The sequence below is a fragment of the Fistularia commersonii genome, chromosome 4, assembly GCF_037954325.1.
Source record: "Fistularia commersonii isolate RoL2024-O1a breed Wild chromosome 4, RoL_Fcom_v1.0, whole genome shotgun sequence".
NCBI classification, from domain to species: Eukaryota; Metazoa; Chordata; class Actinopteri; order Syngnathiformes; family Fistulariidae; genus Fistularia; species Fistularia commersonii.
The window spans coordinates 2,100,521-2,119,954 of record NC_141287.1 but is presented as its reverse complement, the minus strand read 5'-3'; the positions used below and the strand labels follow the sequence as shown (position 1 = coordinate 2,119,954).

Genomic DNA, 19,434 nt, shown 5'->3' with positions numbered 1-19,434 from the left:
CTGGCCGTCCGGCTAAATCCGCTCCCTCATCCAAACGTCCGTTTGCTGAAGAATGAAGGAACTCGTTACGTTTCTCTACTGTGATTTGTTTTTCTCACATTTCCATCTGTCGTCTAGCGTAGTTGGCCGCAGTTGAGGGCAGTATTTACAGTTAGGGTGTATTTGTGTTTGTGTGTGTGTGTGTGTGTGTGTGTTGGGGTATTTGTATAATCCTCTAAAGAGACTAACTATGGTCTGACATGGGAAGTGGGAGCAGTGAGTCGCCACACAGCTCCACAGATATGACAGCACTGATGGTTTTGAAGAAGATGAGGAGAGGCATGTCTTGCTGGGACGCATTCATTCCTCTTCTCCGGTCGATGTGATCGCCCAACTTTTCCCCGCCATCATGCAGTTTGGAAGCTTTTACCATGATGGATGTCCCACTGCCACCCATGACTTGGAATTATGCGTTATGATCGATGTTTCGCCGTCAGACAACAGGAAATTCTTTGGTAAACTCTTGAGTCGTTGTGGAGTTTAGTATGTTTTTTTTTTTTTTATTCTTCAAAACATCAGACCGTGCTTTTTTTAGTTGAGGCGGAGCAGACACAGAAGCTTTGTCTGAAGGAAAAAAGAAAGTAAGAATGAATTCCTGTTGGAGGAGCCAGGTAAAGAACTTCTTTGTGACTGTGTGTCTTAATGGACTTAGATCTTTTAGTGTTTGATTACATTGAGATCTATGTGTGTGTGTGTGTGTGTGTGTGAAGGAGGAGCAGGCGGCTAAGCTGAAGGCAGATAAAATACGAATAGCGCTGGAGAAGATCAAGGAGGCCCAAGTTAAAAAGGTGAGTTCAGTTAACTTACGTTTTGCTAAGATTTTAATTACGTGTGTGTGTGTGTATGTGTGTGTGTGTGTGTGTGTGTGTGTGTGTGTGTTTCTGGCATGTGTTCAGAGTTTTCTGGGTCAGGTCAGTGTTTCTATGGTCAATAGCAGCTGGGGTCAACATACTGTCTCTTTCGCTCACACACACACACACACACACATACACACACACACACACACACAAAATAGCACCAACACATAGCACTCAACATAATGACTACTGCAAATTAAATCCCTATCTCATGGAGAGGAAGACCGTCTAGAATAACTGCCTGGATTTTCTAGGTTATAAGACAACGTTAAGGGTCCTGCGTTTGTGTGTGTGTGTGTGTGTGTGTGTGTCGGAGCAGGAGTGTCCGTGCAAATGTACTGGTCGTGTTTGTCTTACAAGTCACTGTGTTATAAACAGTTTGTAAACACACACGCAAACACATTTCTTCATCAGATTTGCATATATTTGCAACCAAATGCATTTGTCTGTTTTAAATGGTTTCTTTCTCGGAGTTTGAGCATCTTTCTTTTACTCTGGTCCGGAAGAAACAATCGGCCAAAGTCACATCGGTAACTCGTAAGAGTCTCCAGCAAAAAATAGACTTCACTGATCTTTGTCCTCTTCAGTTTTATCTCATGTCCGTTCCTCAGATCTCCTGGTGTTTCAGGTCTTTCCTGCTTCATGCCGGCTGATAAACAGTCTTAAATGTTTGATCACATGCTGGGTTTATATCTCTTATTGGAATCACCATCCACTCCAAGTCAAAAATTCATGAACGAAAGTTCTGTGTGCTGTATGTGTGTGTCTGTGTGTGCGTGTGTGTCTGTGTGTGTCGCGGTCTGCATGTACAGTACACTGTTTTTTTTTCTAATATGCACACATTTAGTTTAATGCACTTGAGGTATGAGAACTTTTGAAGGCAGCTCAAACCCAGTATATTCACTATTGCTATGTTAATATTCCATACTATTGTCCTCTGCAGTGGACATGAATTATTGTTCAACAATATATGAACACACACACATTCTCTCACACAAATCACGGCTGACTTGTGGCATGCGTGTAAAGTGAATAAATAAACATGCCATTTTCTATTCCACAAACCTATGGTGAATTGTGTATCACTGTGCGATTACTGTTGAAACCTCAGCTAAACTGCAACCGTAACAAGGCTTTAGCCTCGAATGGGACCTTTTCTTGCTAAATAAGCAAACGTACTGCAGTTTTAATGTTTTATGTTTTAAGCAAAGAGTGGGATGTATTTTATCTTGACTTTTACCCTATAATTTAACAAGAATGTGCCATAATGACATAGTCCCAAGTGTAAAAATATTACATGAAAGCAATAAATGGTGCCGCACCCCCCATCCCATTTTAATTAAGTGTATTAATTACGACAGAAGTGTACACTCATAATGTCCCCTCCCTGTTTTTCATAGCTGGTGATTCGTGTTCACCTGTCAGACGAGAGCTCAAAGACCATGATGGTGGACGAGAGGCAGACAGTCCGGCAGGTATCGCACAAACTCTAGTAGTAACTGTGACAGTAACGGGACCCTGACGTCATGTTTTATCAAAGTTTATGTTGTAAGGTAGCCGCAGTGTCATTTTAGAAGTACATCTTACTGTTATTGTACACAAAATGTAGAGGCATGTAAGTTCTACCACCAGTAAATGCAGGTCGGTTTCATCAGGTTTTGGACAGTTTGCTGGAGAAATCCCACTGTGGTCACAGCCCAGACTGGTCGCTGGTGGAAACTATTAGTGAACTGCAGATGGGTAAGTAGACACACACACACACACACACACACACATGCTGTTTTGTACCACTCATTGCTACATCATGATTATCAGTTTTAATAGCGCGTGCCTTTGAAAGCGGCCTCGCATTCTACCTCCATTGAACTGAATTATCTTAACTGAATTAATGTTGAAAAACATATTTACACTGTGTGAACTGATGTACTCACATATTTAAATGAAATAAGATGATGAGTGTGGTGCATTGGTTAGCACAAACTTAATCCCAACAGAGGCCTTTCTGTATAAAGTTTGCTTTTCTCCACCTGTATGCCAAAGGCGCCCAGATGTGTGAATGAATGAGTGAATGTTTGTGTCTCTCTGTATGTGGTCCTGTGATGCAGGCTGCGAAATGAATGAATAAAATAATGATGCTAATAATGATCCCCTCCTTCTCCAATCTATATAAATGTATATTCACAATTATAGGGTTTTGTGAACTTCTTCACCTAGATATTGTGAACTGGAAAAAAGATGACACTGGTCCTATCTAAATTATATATCCTATGTAGTCATTTTGAAAAGAAGTATAAAAAAAAATAGATAGCAATGCAACGACACCTATTAGTTTTACCTCAATTACACAGTGTACGGGCCAAACAGGGGTATTTTTGCTAAGTAACACTGCTTGATTTTATTATCCAAGTTGTGTAATCCATCTACATGCTGAGGGTTATTAGCGCATGCAGGGAAGAACATTGCAGAATCCATTTGTTGGCGCATTCAGCCGCATTCAGAGAACACAGATACACAGGCACAAGGATGTGTGTGTGTGTGTGTGTGTGTGTGTGTGTGTGTGCTTATTTGTCAGAGAGTGTAAAGTTGAGTCGAAGCTCATAATACAGTGTGTGCTGGGAAACATGCATTCATCCCCCAAGGGTGGTGTGAGTGGATGCTTGCGCGCACACACACACACACACACACACACACACACACACACACACACACACACACATACACACACAGAGTTTTTATGTAGGTCTTGTGTAATGATGTGTGTGATCTAACCCACATCTTCAGGGCTGAAAGGTCAGCTTTAGTCAGTATTAAAACCTGGTTTTAAAACCTGGGCCTCTGGGTCATGGGGAAGGAATATTTTAATTTCCCATTTTGTTTGACCTATGACTGTACCCCTACACACACACACACACACACACACACACATGCTCCCAAACACCAGCACCACCACAATCATTAGCACCCTGCTGCTGGGCCTTTGGCAAAAGACTCACTTCCTCTCCAGTTGTAAATGCTGACCTCTACTGTTTTTCAGACAGAAAACTACAATGTGCTTTCTGTCTGTAGGCGTTCTCAATCATCCAGGTCATGGTGAATTCTTCTCAAAATCTTCTTGTCTTGGCAACTGGACTTGAATTTCTTCACTTGAAGATATTTCACCACTTGTCAAAGAGGCTTCTTCGGTTGTTAGTGAACTGAAGAAGCCTCGACAGAAGATTTCGACACAATGTGCTCTACCAGTACAAATACTAGTGATCGATATTATAAACAATACTAGTGCTATTTCATTGCCCCAGTCATGAAAGTACTGCCAATTATGAAGGATTTTGTCCTTAATTAAAAATTTAAAGTAAACATTTGATAAGATAAGATAAGATAAGATAAGAACAACTTTATTAATCCCGAAGGAAATTGTTGTGCCAGAGTTACAGAAAATATAACAGTAATGAATAATAAAAAGAAAAGGCAGAATTAGAAATAAAATAAACTATAAACTATAAAGTGTCTCAGTGAAACTAGAAAGTGTCTTAGTAAACAAGTGATAAAACTATAAGTGTCTTAGTATCTGTAAAGTTGTGCACTTTCCTTCTGGTCACATATTTTCTTACTTTTTTCCTTCCTGTATTATTTAACACAAACACCTAGTTCTGCGTTGGCAGCAGACACACTGTGGAAAACTACAGTTGACAAACATGATCCTCAGACAGTGTAATGCAGAGTAATTACATTGTTTTAATATGTTTATATTGTGGGAGATTGCAAGCATGAATGATGTCCATTCAATATTTACCAGAGGTGAAATCATTATTTAGTGTCTCCTTCCAGTCATGTTGCCAAAATCAGCCGTCAAACATCGCATCTTATTGCAGTATTTGGAAACTGCACATTACCAGGACATGCTCCTTATTGAGGGACAGTCTATTTGTATTTATATTCCTGTTTTGATTTCAGTACCGCCATCATCCTAATTTAAAATCTGTCGAATGTAAAGTAGAACACTTGTGTGGTTACAGGTCAGGTGATACTTAGGTATCCTACCAGTTGTACTGGATGCTCATCTGTTTATGAAAATGGCAGAATATTAAATTTTCAATTCAAAAAAACTACTTGTACGGCAGACGCGTGTAATATTTTTTAAATTTTCATGACGTTCTTAAAAGATGTATAATGACAAGAAAGGTCTGTTCCACAGAATAGTTCTACTGAAAAGTTAACCAGAAAGTATTGTTTTTTAATGATCATTATATTACAGCAGTGAATAACATGATAACAAAGACACAGTCAGGCCATGATGAGCTGAGTGTCAAGCCCAGAATACAGTTTGGCCCCTTTTACCTTTGCTTTTTTTTGATATTGTCTGCCCAGTTCAACCTTCAGAGCTTGGATCGGTGTTTCATTGGTTGTGCGGCTTTATAAAAATGAGTTTTATTCAGAATGTCGTACACGTAATTTACATTGAAGGTTCTTTTCTCATATCAAATTCTAGTGTTTTTCCTAAATAACCTTAAAGTCGACTGACGTGTCCCGTTGGCAATTCGCAGAGCGAATCTTTGAGGATCATGAGAATCTGGTGGAAAACCTCTTGAACTGGACCAGAGACAGCCAGAACCGGCTGATGTTCACAGAACGCATCGAGAAATACGCTCTGTTTAAAAACCCACAGGTAACATGTCCACAAATACAGACCACATAATGCAAATCACCCGGATGCATGTTTATTAAACCACTTTCCTTCCTGGATGTTTTGCCCTTTGTTCTGCTTTTTGTCTTAGAACTATCTCTTAGGGCGGAAGGAGACGTGTGAGATGGCTGAGAGGAATAAAGAGGCCCTTTTAGAGGTCAGTCTGCTTTTCTCGAATCATGCAATGACGCCCAATTGTGCTGTTGGTAAACAATCTGACACAACCAACAAAAATCACCTGAATTGCTGGAAAGTGCAGATTGTAATTGCAAATAATCAGCTGTAATTGCAGCTGAGGGACTTTAAATTTAAGTACACATTGGACATCATTGTATCCTAAATGACAGGTTTTTAACAAGCAGCTGCATCTGTTGCTATTGGAAACATAAAATCGTTGGAAGATATGAATCATCTCGACGAAGAACCCATTGCTCTTTGGGGTGTTTTTGTTTAGAATAATTTAATACTCTTCCTATTAGTAACTATAGATATGTGCATATATTATTGTTATACATTTGCATAGCATTCTGTAGCCCTAAAAGAGCGATTTTGTGTTTTCCGCTGATTACCAGGAGTGTTTTGGGGGAAGTTCGGTGTCCGTCCCAGAGATGGAGGGTGTGCTGTGGCTAAAAGAGGACGGAAAAAAGTCATGGAAGAAGCGCTACTTCCTCCTGAGAGCCTCCGGTATCTACTACGTACCCAAGGGCAAAGCCAAGGTGGGAGTTATGGATTGAACAGGATTTATGGAAAAAAATAAAAAATGATGTCTGGTGCTGAGGTCATTTTCCTATGTGTGTGTGTGTGCGCATGTGTTGCTTAGGCATCCCGAGACCTGGTGTGTTTTCTCCAGTTGGATCATGTCAATGTCTACAATGGCCAGGACTATAAGAACAAGTACAAGGCTCCCACAGATTACTGCATGGTGTTAAAGGTAAATTAAACTCTTTATTTCTCTCTCTCTCTCTCTCTCTCACACACACACACACAAACACACACACACATATATCCTTTCTTGGAAGTCAAGCTGTTGTATGAAACATAGTCTTGTAGTGCCACCTAGTGGTGTTCATGTAATCTGAATAACATAAATTGCTACATAAGATGCTATTTCATGTTTTCCTTAAAGCACATATGTTAAACTCAGAGAACGTCTTGAAAGGTGTAATTGTTTTAAGATAAATAAGTCAAACATTTATATTTCTACTACAAATGAGTTTTTCACCCCCGTCTTAAAGCATAAATGTTAAATACGCCTACTTAGTGAATCAAACATTATTAAAGGTTGTCGAACTTCTTTGGGTGTATTCACATTGATTCTAATAATGAAGATTAATATTGAAAAATATAATCTGACAATTCTCTGACTATATAGTAATGTCCCCACTGATATGGTTGCTCTGGGAAAAACGCAGTTCAAATGCTGTGTGTGTGTGTGTGTGTGTGTGTGTGCACCCAGCATCCCCAGATCCAGAAGAAGTCGCAGTACATCAAGTACCTGTGCTGTGATGATGTCAGAACCCTTCAACAATGGGTCAATAGTATCCGCATTGCAAAGGTACAAGCCTGTCTTCTTGCTTAACATCAAACCCATTGCCGGAGGTTTAGTACATCATGTCCTCTCGTATCGTGTACGGAGGTTATTCTCATATTAATACACATATAAACACATATTAATAATAGTAGAAGTCGTTTTTTTTCTCTGTGGGTAATCCGGAGAACCCTGCATAAAAACATGTTTTGCATGTGTTTAAGTACCCTTAGATGCCAATGTTGGGAAAAGAAATTCAAAATTCAGTTGGAGCTGACTTTATGAACAACACTAACACATTTAAGCCAGCTGAAGTTGAAAACTCACATCAAAACTTCAATAAAAAAAATTTAAAAAATTATTGACAGTGTACAAGGACAACAAGTTTCAACTGGACCTCAAACACCTAAAAAGTGCAATTTATCGTAACAATTTCAAACAAAGGAACAGGACAGAGCATGAAATAACATTAGCAATTGTGGAATTTCTATCATAAATACACTTTTACATTAATAATTAGATTTTATAATGATTAGAATTATAAGAATTTTCCACTGATCACTTTGATAAATCATTAGAACACATAAAATGTAATCATCACCCTGTCTGGTTATGAACTCATTTCTAGTCTGTGCATGTCATCGAATGAACTGAGCTAACTGCTATTAAACTGGAATCCTCACTTGCAAAGATCGGGATCATATTTACGATGTCATTTTTTAAGTGTGTTACTGTTTGTCACATTAGTTGCTGTGGATGTATTTTTTTTTTCCCCAGGCCTCACCTGAGACAGAGATACTGATCTCAGTGCATCTGATTTATGTAAGATTAAACAGGCTTCTTGTGTTACTTTCTGCCGGCCAAAACCCAGTGTGTCTGTCTGTCCCTTCAGTACGGGAAACAGCTGTACATTAACTTCCAGGAGGCTATCAGAAGGTCGGAGGTGGCCTCCGACTGGTCATCCCTTTCCTCATCTTCCATTAAGTCGGGATCCAGCTCCTCGAGTCTTCCAGGTCAGTCTCTGGTTTCTGCACCGATAATATGCAGTCCTTCCTTGCTGCTATTGCCGGGCGCTTTGTAGGGTTTCTGTAAATAATTTTAAAGACTATACGTTTAAGTAACCTGAGACAACTGCTTTGTGATAGGCTGCTTTATGAATAGAATTGTACTTGACTTGACTTTCGATATGCAGAACACTGTAAAACATAGTGTATGATCAGTTATATTGCAAAAGAGATTTTCAGCCAGTTCTGTATTAAATGGAAATTACTGTATGGTAAGAGTCTATATGACGGTCAGTTCTAGTGTGTAGTGAAGCTAGAAGGGGGACTTGCCAGTTACCAGGGCTTTTTTATTGTTTAAAATGGCTTTATTTTGATGTGGTAGTCCAATAGTGAGGAGAAATTCATAGCCAGCATTATACACTGCTCAAAAAAATAAAGGGAACACTTAAAAAACACATCCTAGATCTAAATGAATGAAATATTCTCATGAAATACTTTGCTCTTTACACAGTTGAATGTGCTGACAACAAAATCACACAAAAATGATCAATGGAAATCAATTGTATCAACCCATGGAGGTCTGGATGAGGAATCACACTCCAAAGTAAAGTGTAAAAACAAACTCCAGGCTGATCCAATTTTGATGTAATGTCCTTAAAACAAGTCAAAATGAATCTGCGTTGCTTCCTGAGTGGACACTATGATTTCACACAAGTGTGATTGACTTGGAGTTACATTGTGTTGTTCAAGTGTTCCCTTTATTTTTTTGAGCAGTATATTTTCTCTCAAATGGACTCACCACCCCATTAATGTATTGAGAAAGGCTGCACTCTTTCAAGAAATTAATCTTATTTCACAACCGTGCATCAGGACGAAAGAATCTCTGAAAGTTACACAAGTGGCCCGACAGTCAGTTAGATGGAATCAGTCAGTTTGGTAAAAATTGCCCAAACATCTGTCTTGTGTTTGCGTTCCCACCCCAGAGTCACAGTCCAACCACTCCAGCCAGTCCGACAGCGGCGTCTCAGAAATGATGTCATTGGGTCACGCTCGCTCCCAGAGCGTGGTCAGCTCCATCTTCTCCGACGCCTGGAGGCGGGGCACGCAAGGAGAGGTTCGACGGCGACACAAAACACACACACGCACACCAAGCCTTTCCCTTCGCCCCGTTGAACTCTGGATTCTCACGTGCACCTCCCCCCATGCTCTCCTATCAGTGTTCGAAGGTCAAGGGGCGAATGGCGATGCCTCTCTGTGCAGGTGGAGGAGGGAGTGGAGGTTAGACAGAAGTGCTGTAACAAGAATGGTAACAGCTCAGTTGCCACCTTAGAAACAGTAATGCGACTGTGTTGATGCTTTTTCAACACTACTGGAAAAGCATCTGTTTAAATAACATACTTTTTCTAATTACTTTTTCTTAAATTATAAATAATGTTATTGTGTGTGCATTCCAAGGGTTGGCAACCCTGGAGCCACAAGGCTTTGTAAAAAGAAGTTCTTAGTATTTAATTTTGATTAATTTTATATTAGTGCGTTCGTTTTTTTTTTGTTATTCATTTTTTTTTTTGCAAATTTTTATGTAATTCAAATTTTTACGATTATGGTGGTCTTGAAATATAAAAATAAATAGTGTTTAATTTATTTTATTGTGTGTGCCCTCCAAGGGTTGGCAACCCTGGAGTCACAAGGCTTTGTAAAAAGAAGTGCTTAGTATTTAATTTTGATTAATTTTATATAAGTGCGTTTGGTTTTTTTTTTTTTTTTTTTTGTTATCATTTTTTTTTTTGCTAATTTTTATGTAATTCAAATTTGTACGATTATGGTGGTCTTGAAACATAAAAATAAATAGTGTTTAATTTCTTTTATTGTGTGTGCATTCCAAGGGTTGGCAACCCTGGAGCCACAAGGCTTTGTAAAAAGAAGTGCTTAGTATTTAATTTTGATTAATTTTATATTAGTGCAATCGTTTTTTCTTTTTTTTTTTTTTTGCTAATTTTTATGTAATTCCAATTTTTACGGTTATGGTGGTCTTGAAACATAAAAATAAATAGTGTTTAATTTCTTTTATTGTGTGTGCCCTCCAAGGGTTGGCAACCCTGGAGCCACTAGGCTTTGTAAAAAGAAGTGCTTAGTATTTAATTTTGATTAATTTTATATAAGTGCGTTCGTTTTTTTTTGTTTTTTTTTTGTTATCATTTTTTTTTTTTGCTAATTTTTATGTAATTCAAATTTTTATGATTATGGTGGTCTTGAAACATAAAAATAAATAGTGTTTAATTTCTTTTATTGTGTGTGCACTCCAAGGGTTGGCAACCCTGGAGCCACAAGGCTTTGTAAAAAGAAGTTCTTAGTATTTAATTTTGATTAATTTTATATAAGTGCGTTCGTTTTTTTTTTTGTTTTTTTTTGTTATTCATTTTTTTTTTGGCTAATTTTTATGTAATTCAAATTTTTACGATTATGGTGGTCTTGAAACATAAAAATAAATAGTGTTTAATTTATTTTATTGTGTGTGCATTCCAAGGATTGGCAACCCTGGAGCCACAAGGCTTTGTAAAAAGAAGTTCTTAGTATTTAATTTCGATTAATTTTATATAAGTGCGTTCGTTTTTTTTTTTTTGTTATTCATTTTTTTTTTGCTAATTTTTATGTAATGTTGAAACATAAAAATAAATGGTATTTAATTTCTTGATGCTAGAAACATGCACCAACAACACATTTTCATTGAGCTTCTATAGCCCTGGTGTGCCGACTGTGCGCTGAGGTCCAGGAGCAAAAATCACATTAATCAGCTAAAATTAAAATTCTTATAATCTATTTTATTTGTGAATATATATTTTGCATAGCACAGTGAAATTGTCGGTTTTTTTTTTTACATTCAAGTTAACTGCATGCCCCAGTACATTCGACACTCACAAGCAGATGCCATTTTAAGTTCAGCCTTTTATTTCAGAAATATGAGGAGGACTCATATAACCTAATATAATGTAATATAATATAACCTCCAACCAGTCATTTTTTTTTTTTCCAAAATTCAATGTTTTTTTTTGCATGCAGAAATAGAATTTCATCGTCTCCGTTGCAGTTAGTTGATTGCATAACTGCAACACACTATAGTTTTTTATGAATAGCATAAAGGAACAAATAAATGAATGCAGGTTTATCATCATTTTAAACGTCACAATGGGTTTGTGACTCCCAGTGTTTCCTTTTCTGTCGGATAGGTTGCCAACCACTGGTGCGCCCTAATCTCTACCTCACATAGTCTCGTGCACATCGTAGTATAACTGAGAAAATGACATGCATGTCAGCTGCGCCAATAATCGAGTATATTTTATCAGAAATGGCAAGAAAAAATATGTTCATACTGTATTCAAATGGTGGCAACTGAACTGTTGGGTTTGGTAACATTGTGGTGTGATGAAATTCCTTAACAAGCATCTAGTAATACCAAGTGTTTCTGAGAGGTCAGACGGTTTCAATGAGTTTGCAAACATTTCTGGAGTCACAAGGCACTTCGGAGAGCGCTTTCTGTTCTGGGGTTTAGTTGCAGGATGTGTGTCACACTCCTCAGGACAGCACACTAGTCAAAGCCAGCTTTGTGCCAGAAGAAGCTTGATGGAGTTCGCGGAGCCATTCATTTTTTTAATCATATTCAAGTCTTTGTTTTAACCAGTGTGTTGTCTCTCGATGGCCGGTGAGACATTGACAAAGCATCCCCCAAACATTAGTGTGTCCCATGCACGCGTCCCGTCCCGTCCTGTGTGTCCTGTTTGCATCTCCTGCTGATGTTTGCTCTCATGTTGTTTTTCTGGATTGCTGTTCGACTTCCTACATTTTGTTTCAGATTTTTTTTTTTCTTCCAGATATACTGTTTTCTCACTCCCTGTCCCCCCCCCGCCTTCTCTTCTACTTCCCGTTTTTTTCTCTCCGTGCAGATGATGAGGATCGACCCTATCAGTAGGCCGATACCCGTGCAGATCCCCACCCTCTCCTCTCACCCTCTATCGCAGCCTCAGACGCCACCCTCCAGGAGCAGCTATACCGACGGGCTGGCGCCAGCGGAGGATTCGTCCCCGTCGGCGCCCTCGCCTCCTCCAGCTCCTCCCACAGTCACAGGCATGTCCCACCAGGCGGCGCCCTCCTCCTATGTAAAATACAGCACCCTGGCTCGCCTGCAGGGCCAGGGACAAACCCGAGCGCCGCCAGCGGGAGCCGTACCGCTTCCCATACCACCCCCCAAATCAAACTACAACACGCTCCCCGCTGCATACATGTCCCCTGGGCTGCCGCCATCCCCCCCACCTCCACCTCCACCCTCAGCACCTACACCCGGTTCGGCCATGGCTGCGCTGAAGTTCGGTCTGCCGAGCCCCTCCTCTCTCCCGCCCCCGCCGCCACCCCTGGAGGAGGAGATACAGGAACTGGCGTACCTCCCGCCGCCACCCCCGGAGAGCTTAGAGTCCAGTGGCCTACCTCCACCCACGGATCACGTCGCAGACTCCCTGCCACAGCTCTCCAACACCGGCCTCCAGCAGTTCCTGGCACAGAAGTTTCCTAATATGGTCTATGACTTCAGTCCGGTTGTGCTGGAAGACAGCTCTCCCCCTCCGCCTCCACCTCCAGCTGAGCTTTCCCCTCCCGCATCCCTGCAGGTTCTACGCCCTCTGTCCCCCAACGACGCCCTGCCCGCGCCTCCTAAAACCTTAACCGCCGGGTTCCCCCCCCAAACAGCTCCCAAGCCCTCTGGCCCGTCCTCCCTCCCGATCGCCCTCTCCCCGCTGTCCCCCACGCCTCTTACCGGCGCTCACGGGCCGGTAAAAAAGCAGCAGAGTTTCTCCACGGGACACTCACCGAACCAGCCGCCTCCCACTTTGCCGAAGCAGCACAGCCTGTCATCAAAATCCCTCGCGCTGTCCCCCTCCGCTTCCTCCTCCTCGGTCTCCATCGCAACAGCTACCTCCTCTTTGGTCAAACAGATTGTCAACCAGTTTCCGGGAAGCACCGCCCCCTCCTCCTTGCCTTCGTCCAACTCCATGGAAGGAAACAAGTTCACCGCTCCGCAGTCGCCGCCGGCCGTCAAGGCCAAACCGAAATGGCAACCGGGGGGTGTCGCTGCTCCGCAGTCCCCGGAGTTCCCGCCTCCTCCGCCTGAAAACTCAGCGGGAGATATCCCGACCCATTCCGTCGCATCCTCTTCCAAGACGGGCTCCCCCATAAAGAAATCACCGTCCGCCTCGTCGACAGGTTCCAACAAGCGGGGGCCTCCGCCGGCCCCGCAGAGAGCTTCCTCCATCCGTTCTAGTTCGTCATGCGAGGCCCAGGATGATCGACCGAAAAAAGTAGAGAGCCTGGTTAACAAATTCGGCCAAACGTGTCAAACCGGCACCTCGTCTAGCTCTTCGTCGGCGACCGGGTCTCCCTCGAGAGATTCCTCGTCACTTCCCGCTCCGCTGCCTAAACCGGGGAAGCTGAACTTGGCAAACCTCCCGTTGGCGCTCCAGGGGCTGCAGACCGGCCAGCACCACCAGCCGTCCGACTTCCTGTCCCCGCCCCCGCCCCCGCCTCCGCCCCCCTCCCAGCCCGCTCACTTCGAGTCGTCGCTCGACTACTTCCCTCCCCCGCCGAGTGACTGCGAACTGTTCCCTCCCCCGCCACACCCATCGGAGTTCCACCAGCCCCCTAAGGTGGCGGTAGTGAACCCTCAGCCGCAAAAGCAGCCCCCGCAGCAGCCGGTGACCTCCTCCTTTTCGTCATCGTTGTGGAAACAAGGCTCGTTGAAAAAAGGGACCGTCCCTCTCCCGGCGCTAAACCGGCGAACGAGCAACCCGACCCCATACGACAATGCAAACCTCACGCCCGTCTCGCCGCCGCCTCTTTCCCAGACCCCACCGCCTTCCCTGTCCTCTTACTCCCCCTCCTCATCTTCCTCGTCTCCTGTCCCACCCACATCTCCAAAATCAGCGGGGCCAAGCTCCCTGACGTTAAAGACTCACTTCCTAGAAGACCTCAATCGCACCCTGAAGAGGAAGTCGGTGTCTCGCCATGCCTCACTCACCTCCTCCAGCCTCATCCCCTCTTCGAAGATGGAGCCCATGGCCACAATGGACGACATGGCCCTCCTTCCGCCGCCGCCCCCCGAGCTCCTGCAGCAGCAAGCGGTCCGGCAGCACTCCCAGACATTGTCTCGCCACCACGGACACTTAAACTCCACCAAACACGCCAACATCTCAGGCTATGCAACGTTGCGGCGAGGTCCGCCGCCAGCTCCACCAAAACGGGATCAAAGCACGAAACTGACGAGCGAGTGGTAGAGTCGCAGAGACCTGGGGGGGGATCCCCGAGGACTTTCCATTCCATTTAAGGTGTCAATGTTCCTGCAGAAAGAAAAAAAAAAAATCAACGTATTATCTTGTTTGCCTCTGTCTCTCTCTCTCTCTCTCTCTCTCTTTCTCTTTCTTTCCTGTAATCCTAAAGCTGCAGTCAGACCGAAAATCTGTGTGGGAGCTGGAAGCATGTGCCAGAGGGTCAGGGCAATCCACCAAATTGTAAATTGTATAGCATTTAGTCAAATATCATATATCCTCTTCCTGTTCATGGCCATTGCACTCAGCAGCGAGACAAAAAGATGAATATAATCAAGTATTTATGAATTATGCATTGTTCTCTGGAGAGTCATACGAATTTACGTGTTCCAACTCCACCTGAATAGGAGTTGGAAGGAGTTGTTTGTGGAAGGGAGGCCTTTGTCTCTCCCCCGTTCTGTATAGAAACAAAATGGCGTTTTCGGTCTGGCTGTGCCATAAAACCCCCCCAAACATCTTTCTTAACGCTTAGGCTCAGATTGCTCCTATTATACTCATTATTAGCATCATTATCAATATATGTTTATGCCAATGACAGGAGTAATCCCCCCCCCCACACACACACACACACAAACACACATTTACACATGAAAATATTATATATTATATACATGTATACAGTGTGTGTGTATACAGGCAGCCAGATATAAAAAAAAAAAAAAAAAAAATCACCTATCCAGCTTTTCTTTTCACAACGCTTCGAAAAATAGGACGAAACTTGAACGACAACGGCGACATTTTGCCGCAAAACAAAAAAAAGAAAAAAAGAAAAATACAAAGGTGGTACTCGCATGGAGCCGCGGCAACCAAGTACTGACGAAGGGAAGGACGGATGGACCGAGGGCGATGTGTACAGAAACATTATGATGTAAGCTTTGGGAGCAGGGTTTACGAGTGGAATGATTATTTCCAACCTTTTTGTGTGTTTTATAGAAGATTATTTAATATTGGAAAGATATTGTTATTATAATTATTTTAAGTTTTAAGAAGAAATGTTGAAGGACAATAAGTTTGACAGGACATGGGTTCTTCTTCTCCTGACGCATCAAAGCCTTGATGTGGGTTAAGCAGTTTGGTTCAGCTGAGGGTTTGTTTGGGCGATTTCTTTTAATAATACTTTTTACATTTTACACTTTCGTTCTTGATCCTTCGGTGGCTCAAACGGGATATACACTGCTCAAAAAAATAAAGGGAACACTTCCTAGATCTAAATGAATGAAATATTCTTATGAAATACTTTGCCCTTTACACAGTTGAATGTGCTGACAACAAAATCACACAAAAATGATCAATGGAAATCAATTGTATCAACCCATGGAGGTCTGGATGAGGAATCACACTCAAAATTAAAGTGTAAAAACAAACTCCAGGCTGATCCAACTTTGATGTAATGTCCTTAAAACAAGTCAAAATGAATCTGTGTTGCTTCCTGAGTGGACACTATGATTTCACACAAGTGTGATGGACTTGGAGTTACATTGTGTTGTTCAAGTGTTCCCTTTATTTTTTTGAGCAGTATATTTATATGGCGTAGTCAAGAGGGGGAGACCGGACGCTTGTCAGATTTCAGCTGTTTTGAAGTAATTTCCTGTCCCGAAAAAAAAAAAATTAAATCACCCGCTACGTTTTATAGTTATGGTAGCAAAGTGAACTGTGCACCATGCAGGAGTCCCCTCCCATTTTTCTCTCGCATCTCAGATGACACGTCATATCAGGCCTTAGACACCCCCCAAACTGTCCAAAGAGCCCTTTTTAGAGTTCAATGCATAAATACGAATGGGATTTTATTCGAGCTGACTGACCAGACACGGCACCCCAGTTAATGCAGGGCACCGTGACCCTAAGCTCAGCCTCAGCGTGCCAATCTGTGACATCAGATCAATTGAATTCACTGTGATAGAAGAATTTCACAACAACATTGTTTTAGCACACTATCGAGATGTCTGTTTATTTATTAAGTCAGTAAACTCTGTCATTCAGATATTACGGTAGTCAGCAATAAACTATGAAGGATGATCAACCTGCCAGATAATAAACCAACTCACTTCTGCCATCTTACCGCTTGCTGTCGAATCACTTTGAGATAAGAATACGGGGAGGGGGGTCAATGAAGAAAACAGGTTTGGGTAAAAATGAATACCCATGGTTTGTCCTGGGTAGGAAGATGGAAGATTGGAAGATTTTCTGAGATCATCATCATTAAAAGCCCATGTCTGTTGCCAATGTACATCAAGTAACATTTTATTTATATTTTCTTTTCCTTTCGGCTTCAGGGGTCGCCACAGGGAATCAACTTTCTCCATCTAACTGTATTCTCTGTAGCCTCCTCTCTCAGCCCAAATAACTTCATATCCTCTCTCACTTTGTCCATAAAATCTCTCTTTGGTCTTCCTCGAGACCTCCTGCCTGGCAGCTCCATTACCAGCATCTGTCTACCAATATATTCACTATCCCTCCTCTGTATATGACTGAACCATTTCATTCTGGCTTCTCCGACCTTCTCTCCAAAACATCTAATGTGCTGTCCTTCTGATGGACTCATCCCTGATCCTATCCATCCTGGTCACTCCCAAAGAGAACCTCAATATCTTTACCTGTGCGACCTCCAGCTCTGCCTCCTGTCCTTTTGTCATTGTAACTGTTTCTAGGCCATAGTTTCCAGGCATCACTGGTCTCACCAATGTCTTGTACACCTTTCCTGTCATTCTGGCCGACAGTCTTCTATCTCATTGTACCCTAGGCACTTTTCTCCGACCATTCCAACCTGCGTTTCTTTACCTCTTTTCCACACTCTTTTGTTCTGGACTTGTAACCCTAAGTGCTTGAAATCTTCCAACTTCTCGATATCCACTCCCTGTAGCCTCGCCATTCCACCTGGATTAATCTCATTCACACAGATAGATACTGTCATGCAGCGACTAACTTTCATTCCTCTCCTTTCCAGAGCATACCTCCACCTCTCTAGATTTTCTTCAACATAATCCCTGCTCTTACTACAGATCAGAGTGTTATCTGCAAACATCATGGTCCATGGAGATTCCTGTCTAACCTAATCTATCAGCCTCTCCATCACTGCTGCAAACAAGTAGTGGCTCAGATCTGATCCCTTATGCAGTCCCACCGCCCACCTTGACCTTCTCTGTTACTTCTCTGTTACACCTATAGCACACCTCACCACTGTCTCACAGCTAGCATACATGTCCTGCACTAGTTTGACATTACTTCTTCCTCACGCAATACCCGAGTTCCTCTTTCGGCACCCTTTAGTATGCTCTTTCTAGGTCTACAAAGCGCACTGCAGCTCCCTCTGACCTTCGCCGTACTTCTGTATTAGCATTCTCAAAGCAAATACTGCATCTGTAATACTTGTTCTAGGCATGAAGTCATACTGCTCTTCACAAATGCTGACTTTTCCTCTCAGTCTAGTTTCCACTACTCTTTCCCATAACTTCATTGCATGCCTTATCAACTGTATCCCTCTAGAGCTGCTTTAATTCTCCACATCCCCGTTATTCTTGAAAATGGGCACCATTACACTTCTGCATTTCTCCAGGAAGAGAAGAGAAGATTCATGGGCAAAGTGAGAGAGGATATGCAGTTAGTTGGGCTGAGAGAGGAGGAAACAGGGAATAAGGTTTGATGGAGAAGGTTGATTCCACACCTCCACAGGTATATCATCAGGATCCAGTGCTTTTCTAATCCTCATCCTATTCAAGGCCTTCCTCACTAAACCTTTACTAATCTTTGCTACTTTGTGGTCTACTATAGTCACCTCTTCTACCCTTGCCTCTTTCATTTTCCAAATTCATCAACTCTTCAAAGTACTCTTTCCCTCTTCCCATCACTCTTTTAGTATCTGTCAATACATTTCCCTCTCTATCCTTCATCAACTTGGCCTGCTGTACACCTTTTCCATCTCTATATCTGTTTGCCAATCAGTTTAAATCATTCTCTCCCTCTTTACTGTCCAAGAGCATACAAGTCATCATATGCCCTTTGCCAATATTTCTTTTATCTTTGCCTTACACTGCATCTCCCTTTACACCTGTCTGTTCTTTTTAGTCCCCTCATTATTCCACTTCTTCTTTGTTAACCATTTTCTCTGTGTATACTCCTGCACTTACTCATTCTACCAACAAGTCTACTTATCTACTTTCCTTCCAGAAGACACACCAAGCACTCTCCTACCTGTCTCTGTGAAATTAGCTAGGAGTTTTCCAAACACCAGTAAGCTCTCTCTGACCACCCAGAGCCTTTTTCAACTCCTCCCTGAAAACCAGACAACACGCCTCCCTTTTCAGCTTCAACCACTGCATTATTTAATGTAGCTCATTCCCGAACTTCTACATCTGCTCTAACTCACATCCCACCTGTGGGGCACAGCTTCTAACAACACTGAGCATCACACCCTCAGTTTCCAATTTCAGACTCATTGGTTTATCTGACATTCTTTTTAGCTCCAGAACATTCCTAACAAACTCCTCCATCAAGATAACTCCTACTCCAGTTCTCGTCCTGTCAGTACCATGATAGTACAACTTAAAACCTGCTATTAAGCTTCTAGCCTTAGTACCTTTCCACCTGGTGTCCTGGACACACAGTACATCCACCTTCCTTCTTTGCATCATGTCAACCAACTCTCTACCTTTTCGGTCACTGTACCAATATTCTAAGTCCCTACACCAGTGGTTCTTAACCTTGTTGGAGGTACTGAACCCCACCTGTTTTACATGCGCATTCACGGAACCCTTCTTTATTGGATCGAGGATCGGTTCGTTGATGGGTACAAAGAACAGGCAGAGTAGCCTTTTCATGGAATCTGGCTCCCTTCACCTTGAATTCAGCAAGCGGTATGTTCTTGTAGTTCCCATCTCCATGCAGCTTAAGGAAGCCTTCCCTTAGTTTTGCCGGTGCTGGACTAGAATTGCTCATCTTGTCTTTGCAAATCATGCAGTTAGGA

At 42.3% G+C, this 19,434-nt stretch overlaps 1 protein-coding gene across 3 annotated transcripts in view; it reads left to right on the top strand.

Annotated features, from left to right (window-relative positions):
* raph1a (Ras association (RalGDS/AF-6) and pleckstrin homology domains 1a) overlaps positions 1–16,527 on the top strand; it is a 70,251-nt gene extending 53,724 nt beyond the window's left edge. For all 3 annotated transcript variants that reach the window (XM_086144687.1, XM_086144685.1, XM_086144686.1), the window contains 11 exons: positions 750–827; positions 2,297–2,371; positions 2,552–2,636; positions 5,438–5,559; positions 5,669–5,734; positions 6,150–6,293; positions 6,398–6,508; positions 7,034–7,132; positions 7,998–8,118; positions 9,093–9,223; positions 12,048–16,527. In XM_086144687.1, coding sequence (XP_086000813.1) covers positions 750–827; positions 2,297–2,371; positions 2,552–2,636; positions 5,438–5,559; positions 5,669–5,734; positions 6,150–6,293; positions 6,398–6,508; positions 7,034–7,132; positions 7,998–8,118; positions 9,093–9,223; positions 12,048–14,423 — 3,408 coding nt within the window. In that variant the 3' untranslated portion in view covers positions 14,424–16,527. The remainder of the gene's footprint in view (positions 1–749; positions 828–2,296; positions 2,372–2,551; positions 2,637–5,437; positions 5,560–5,668; positions 5,735–6,149; positions 6,294–6,397; positions 6,509–7,033; positions 7,133–7,997; positions 8,119–9,092; positions 9,224–12,047) is intronic.
* Positions 16,528–19,434: the final 2,907 nt, after the last annotated feature.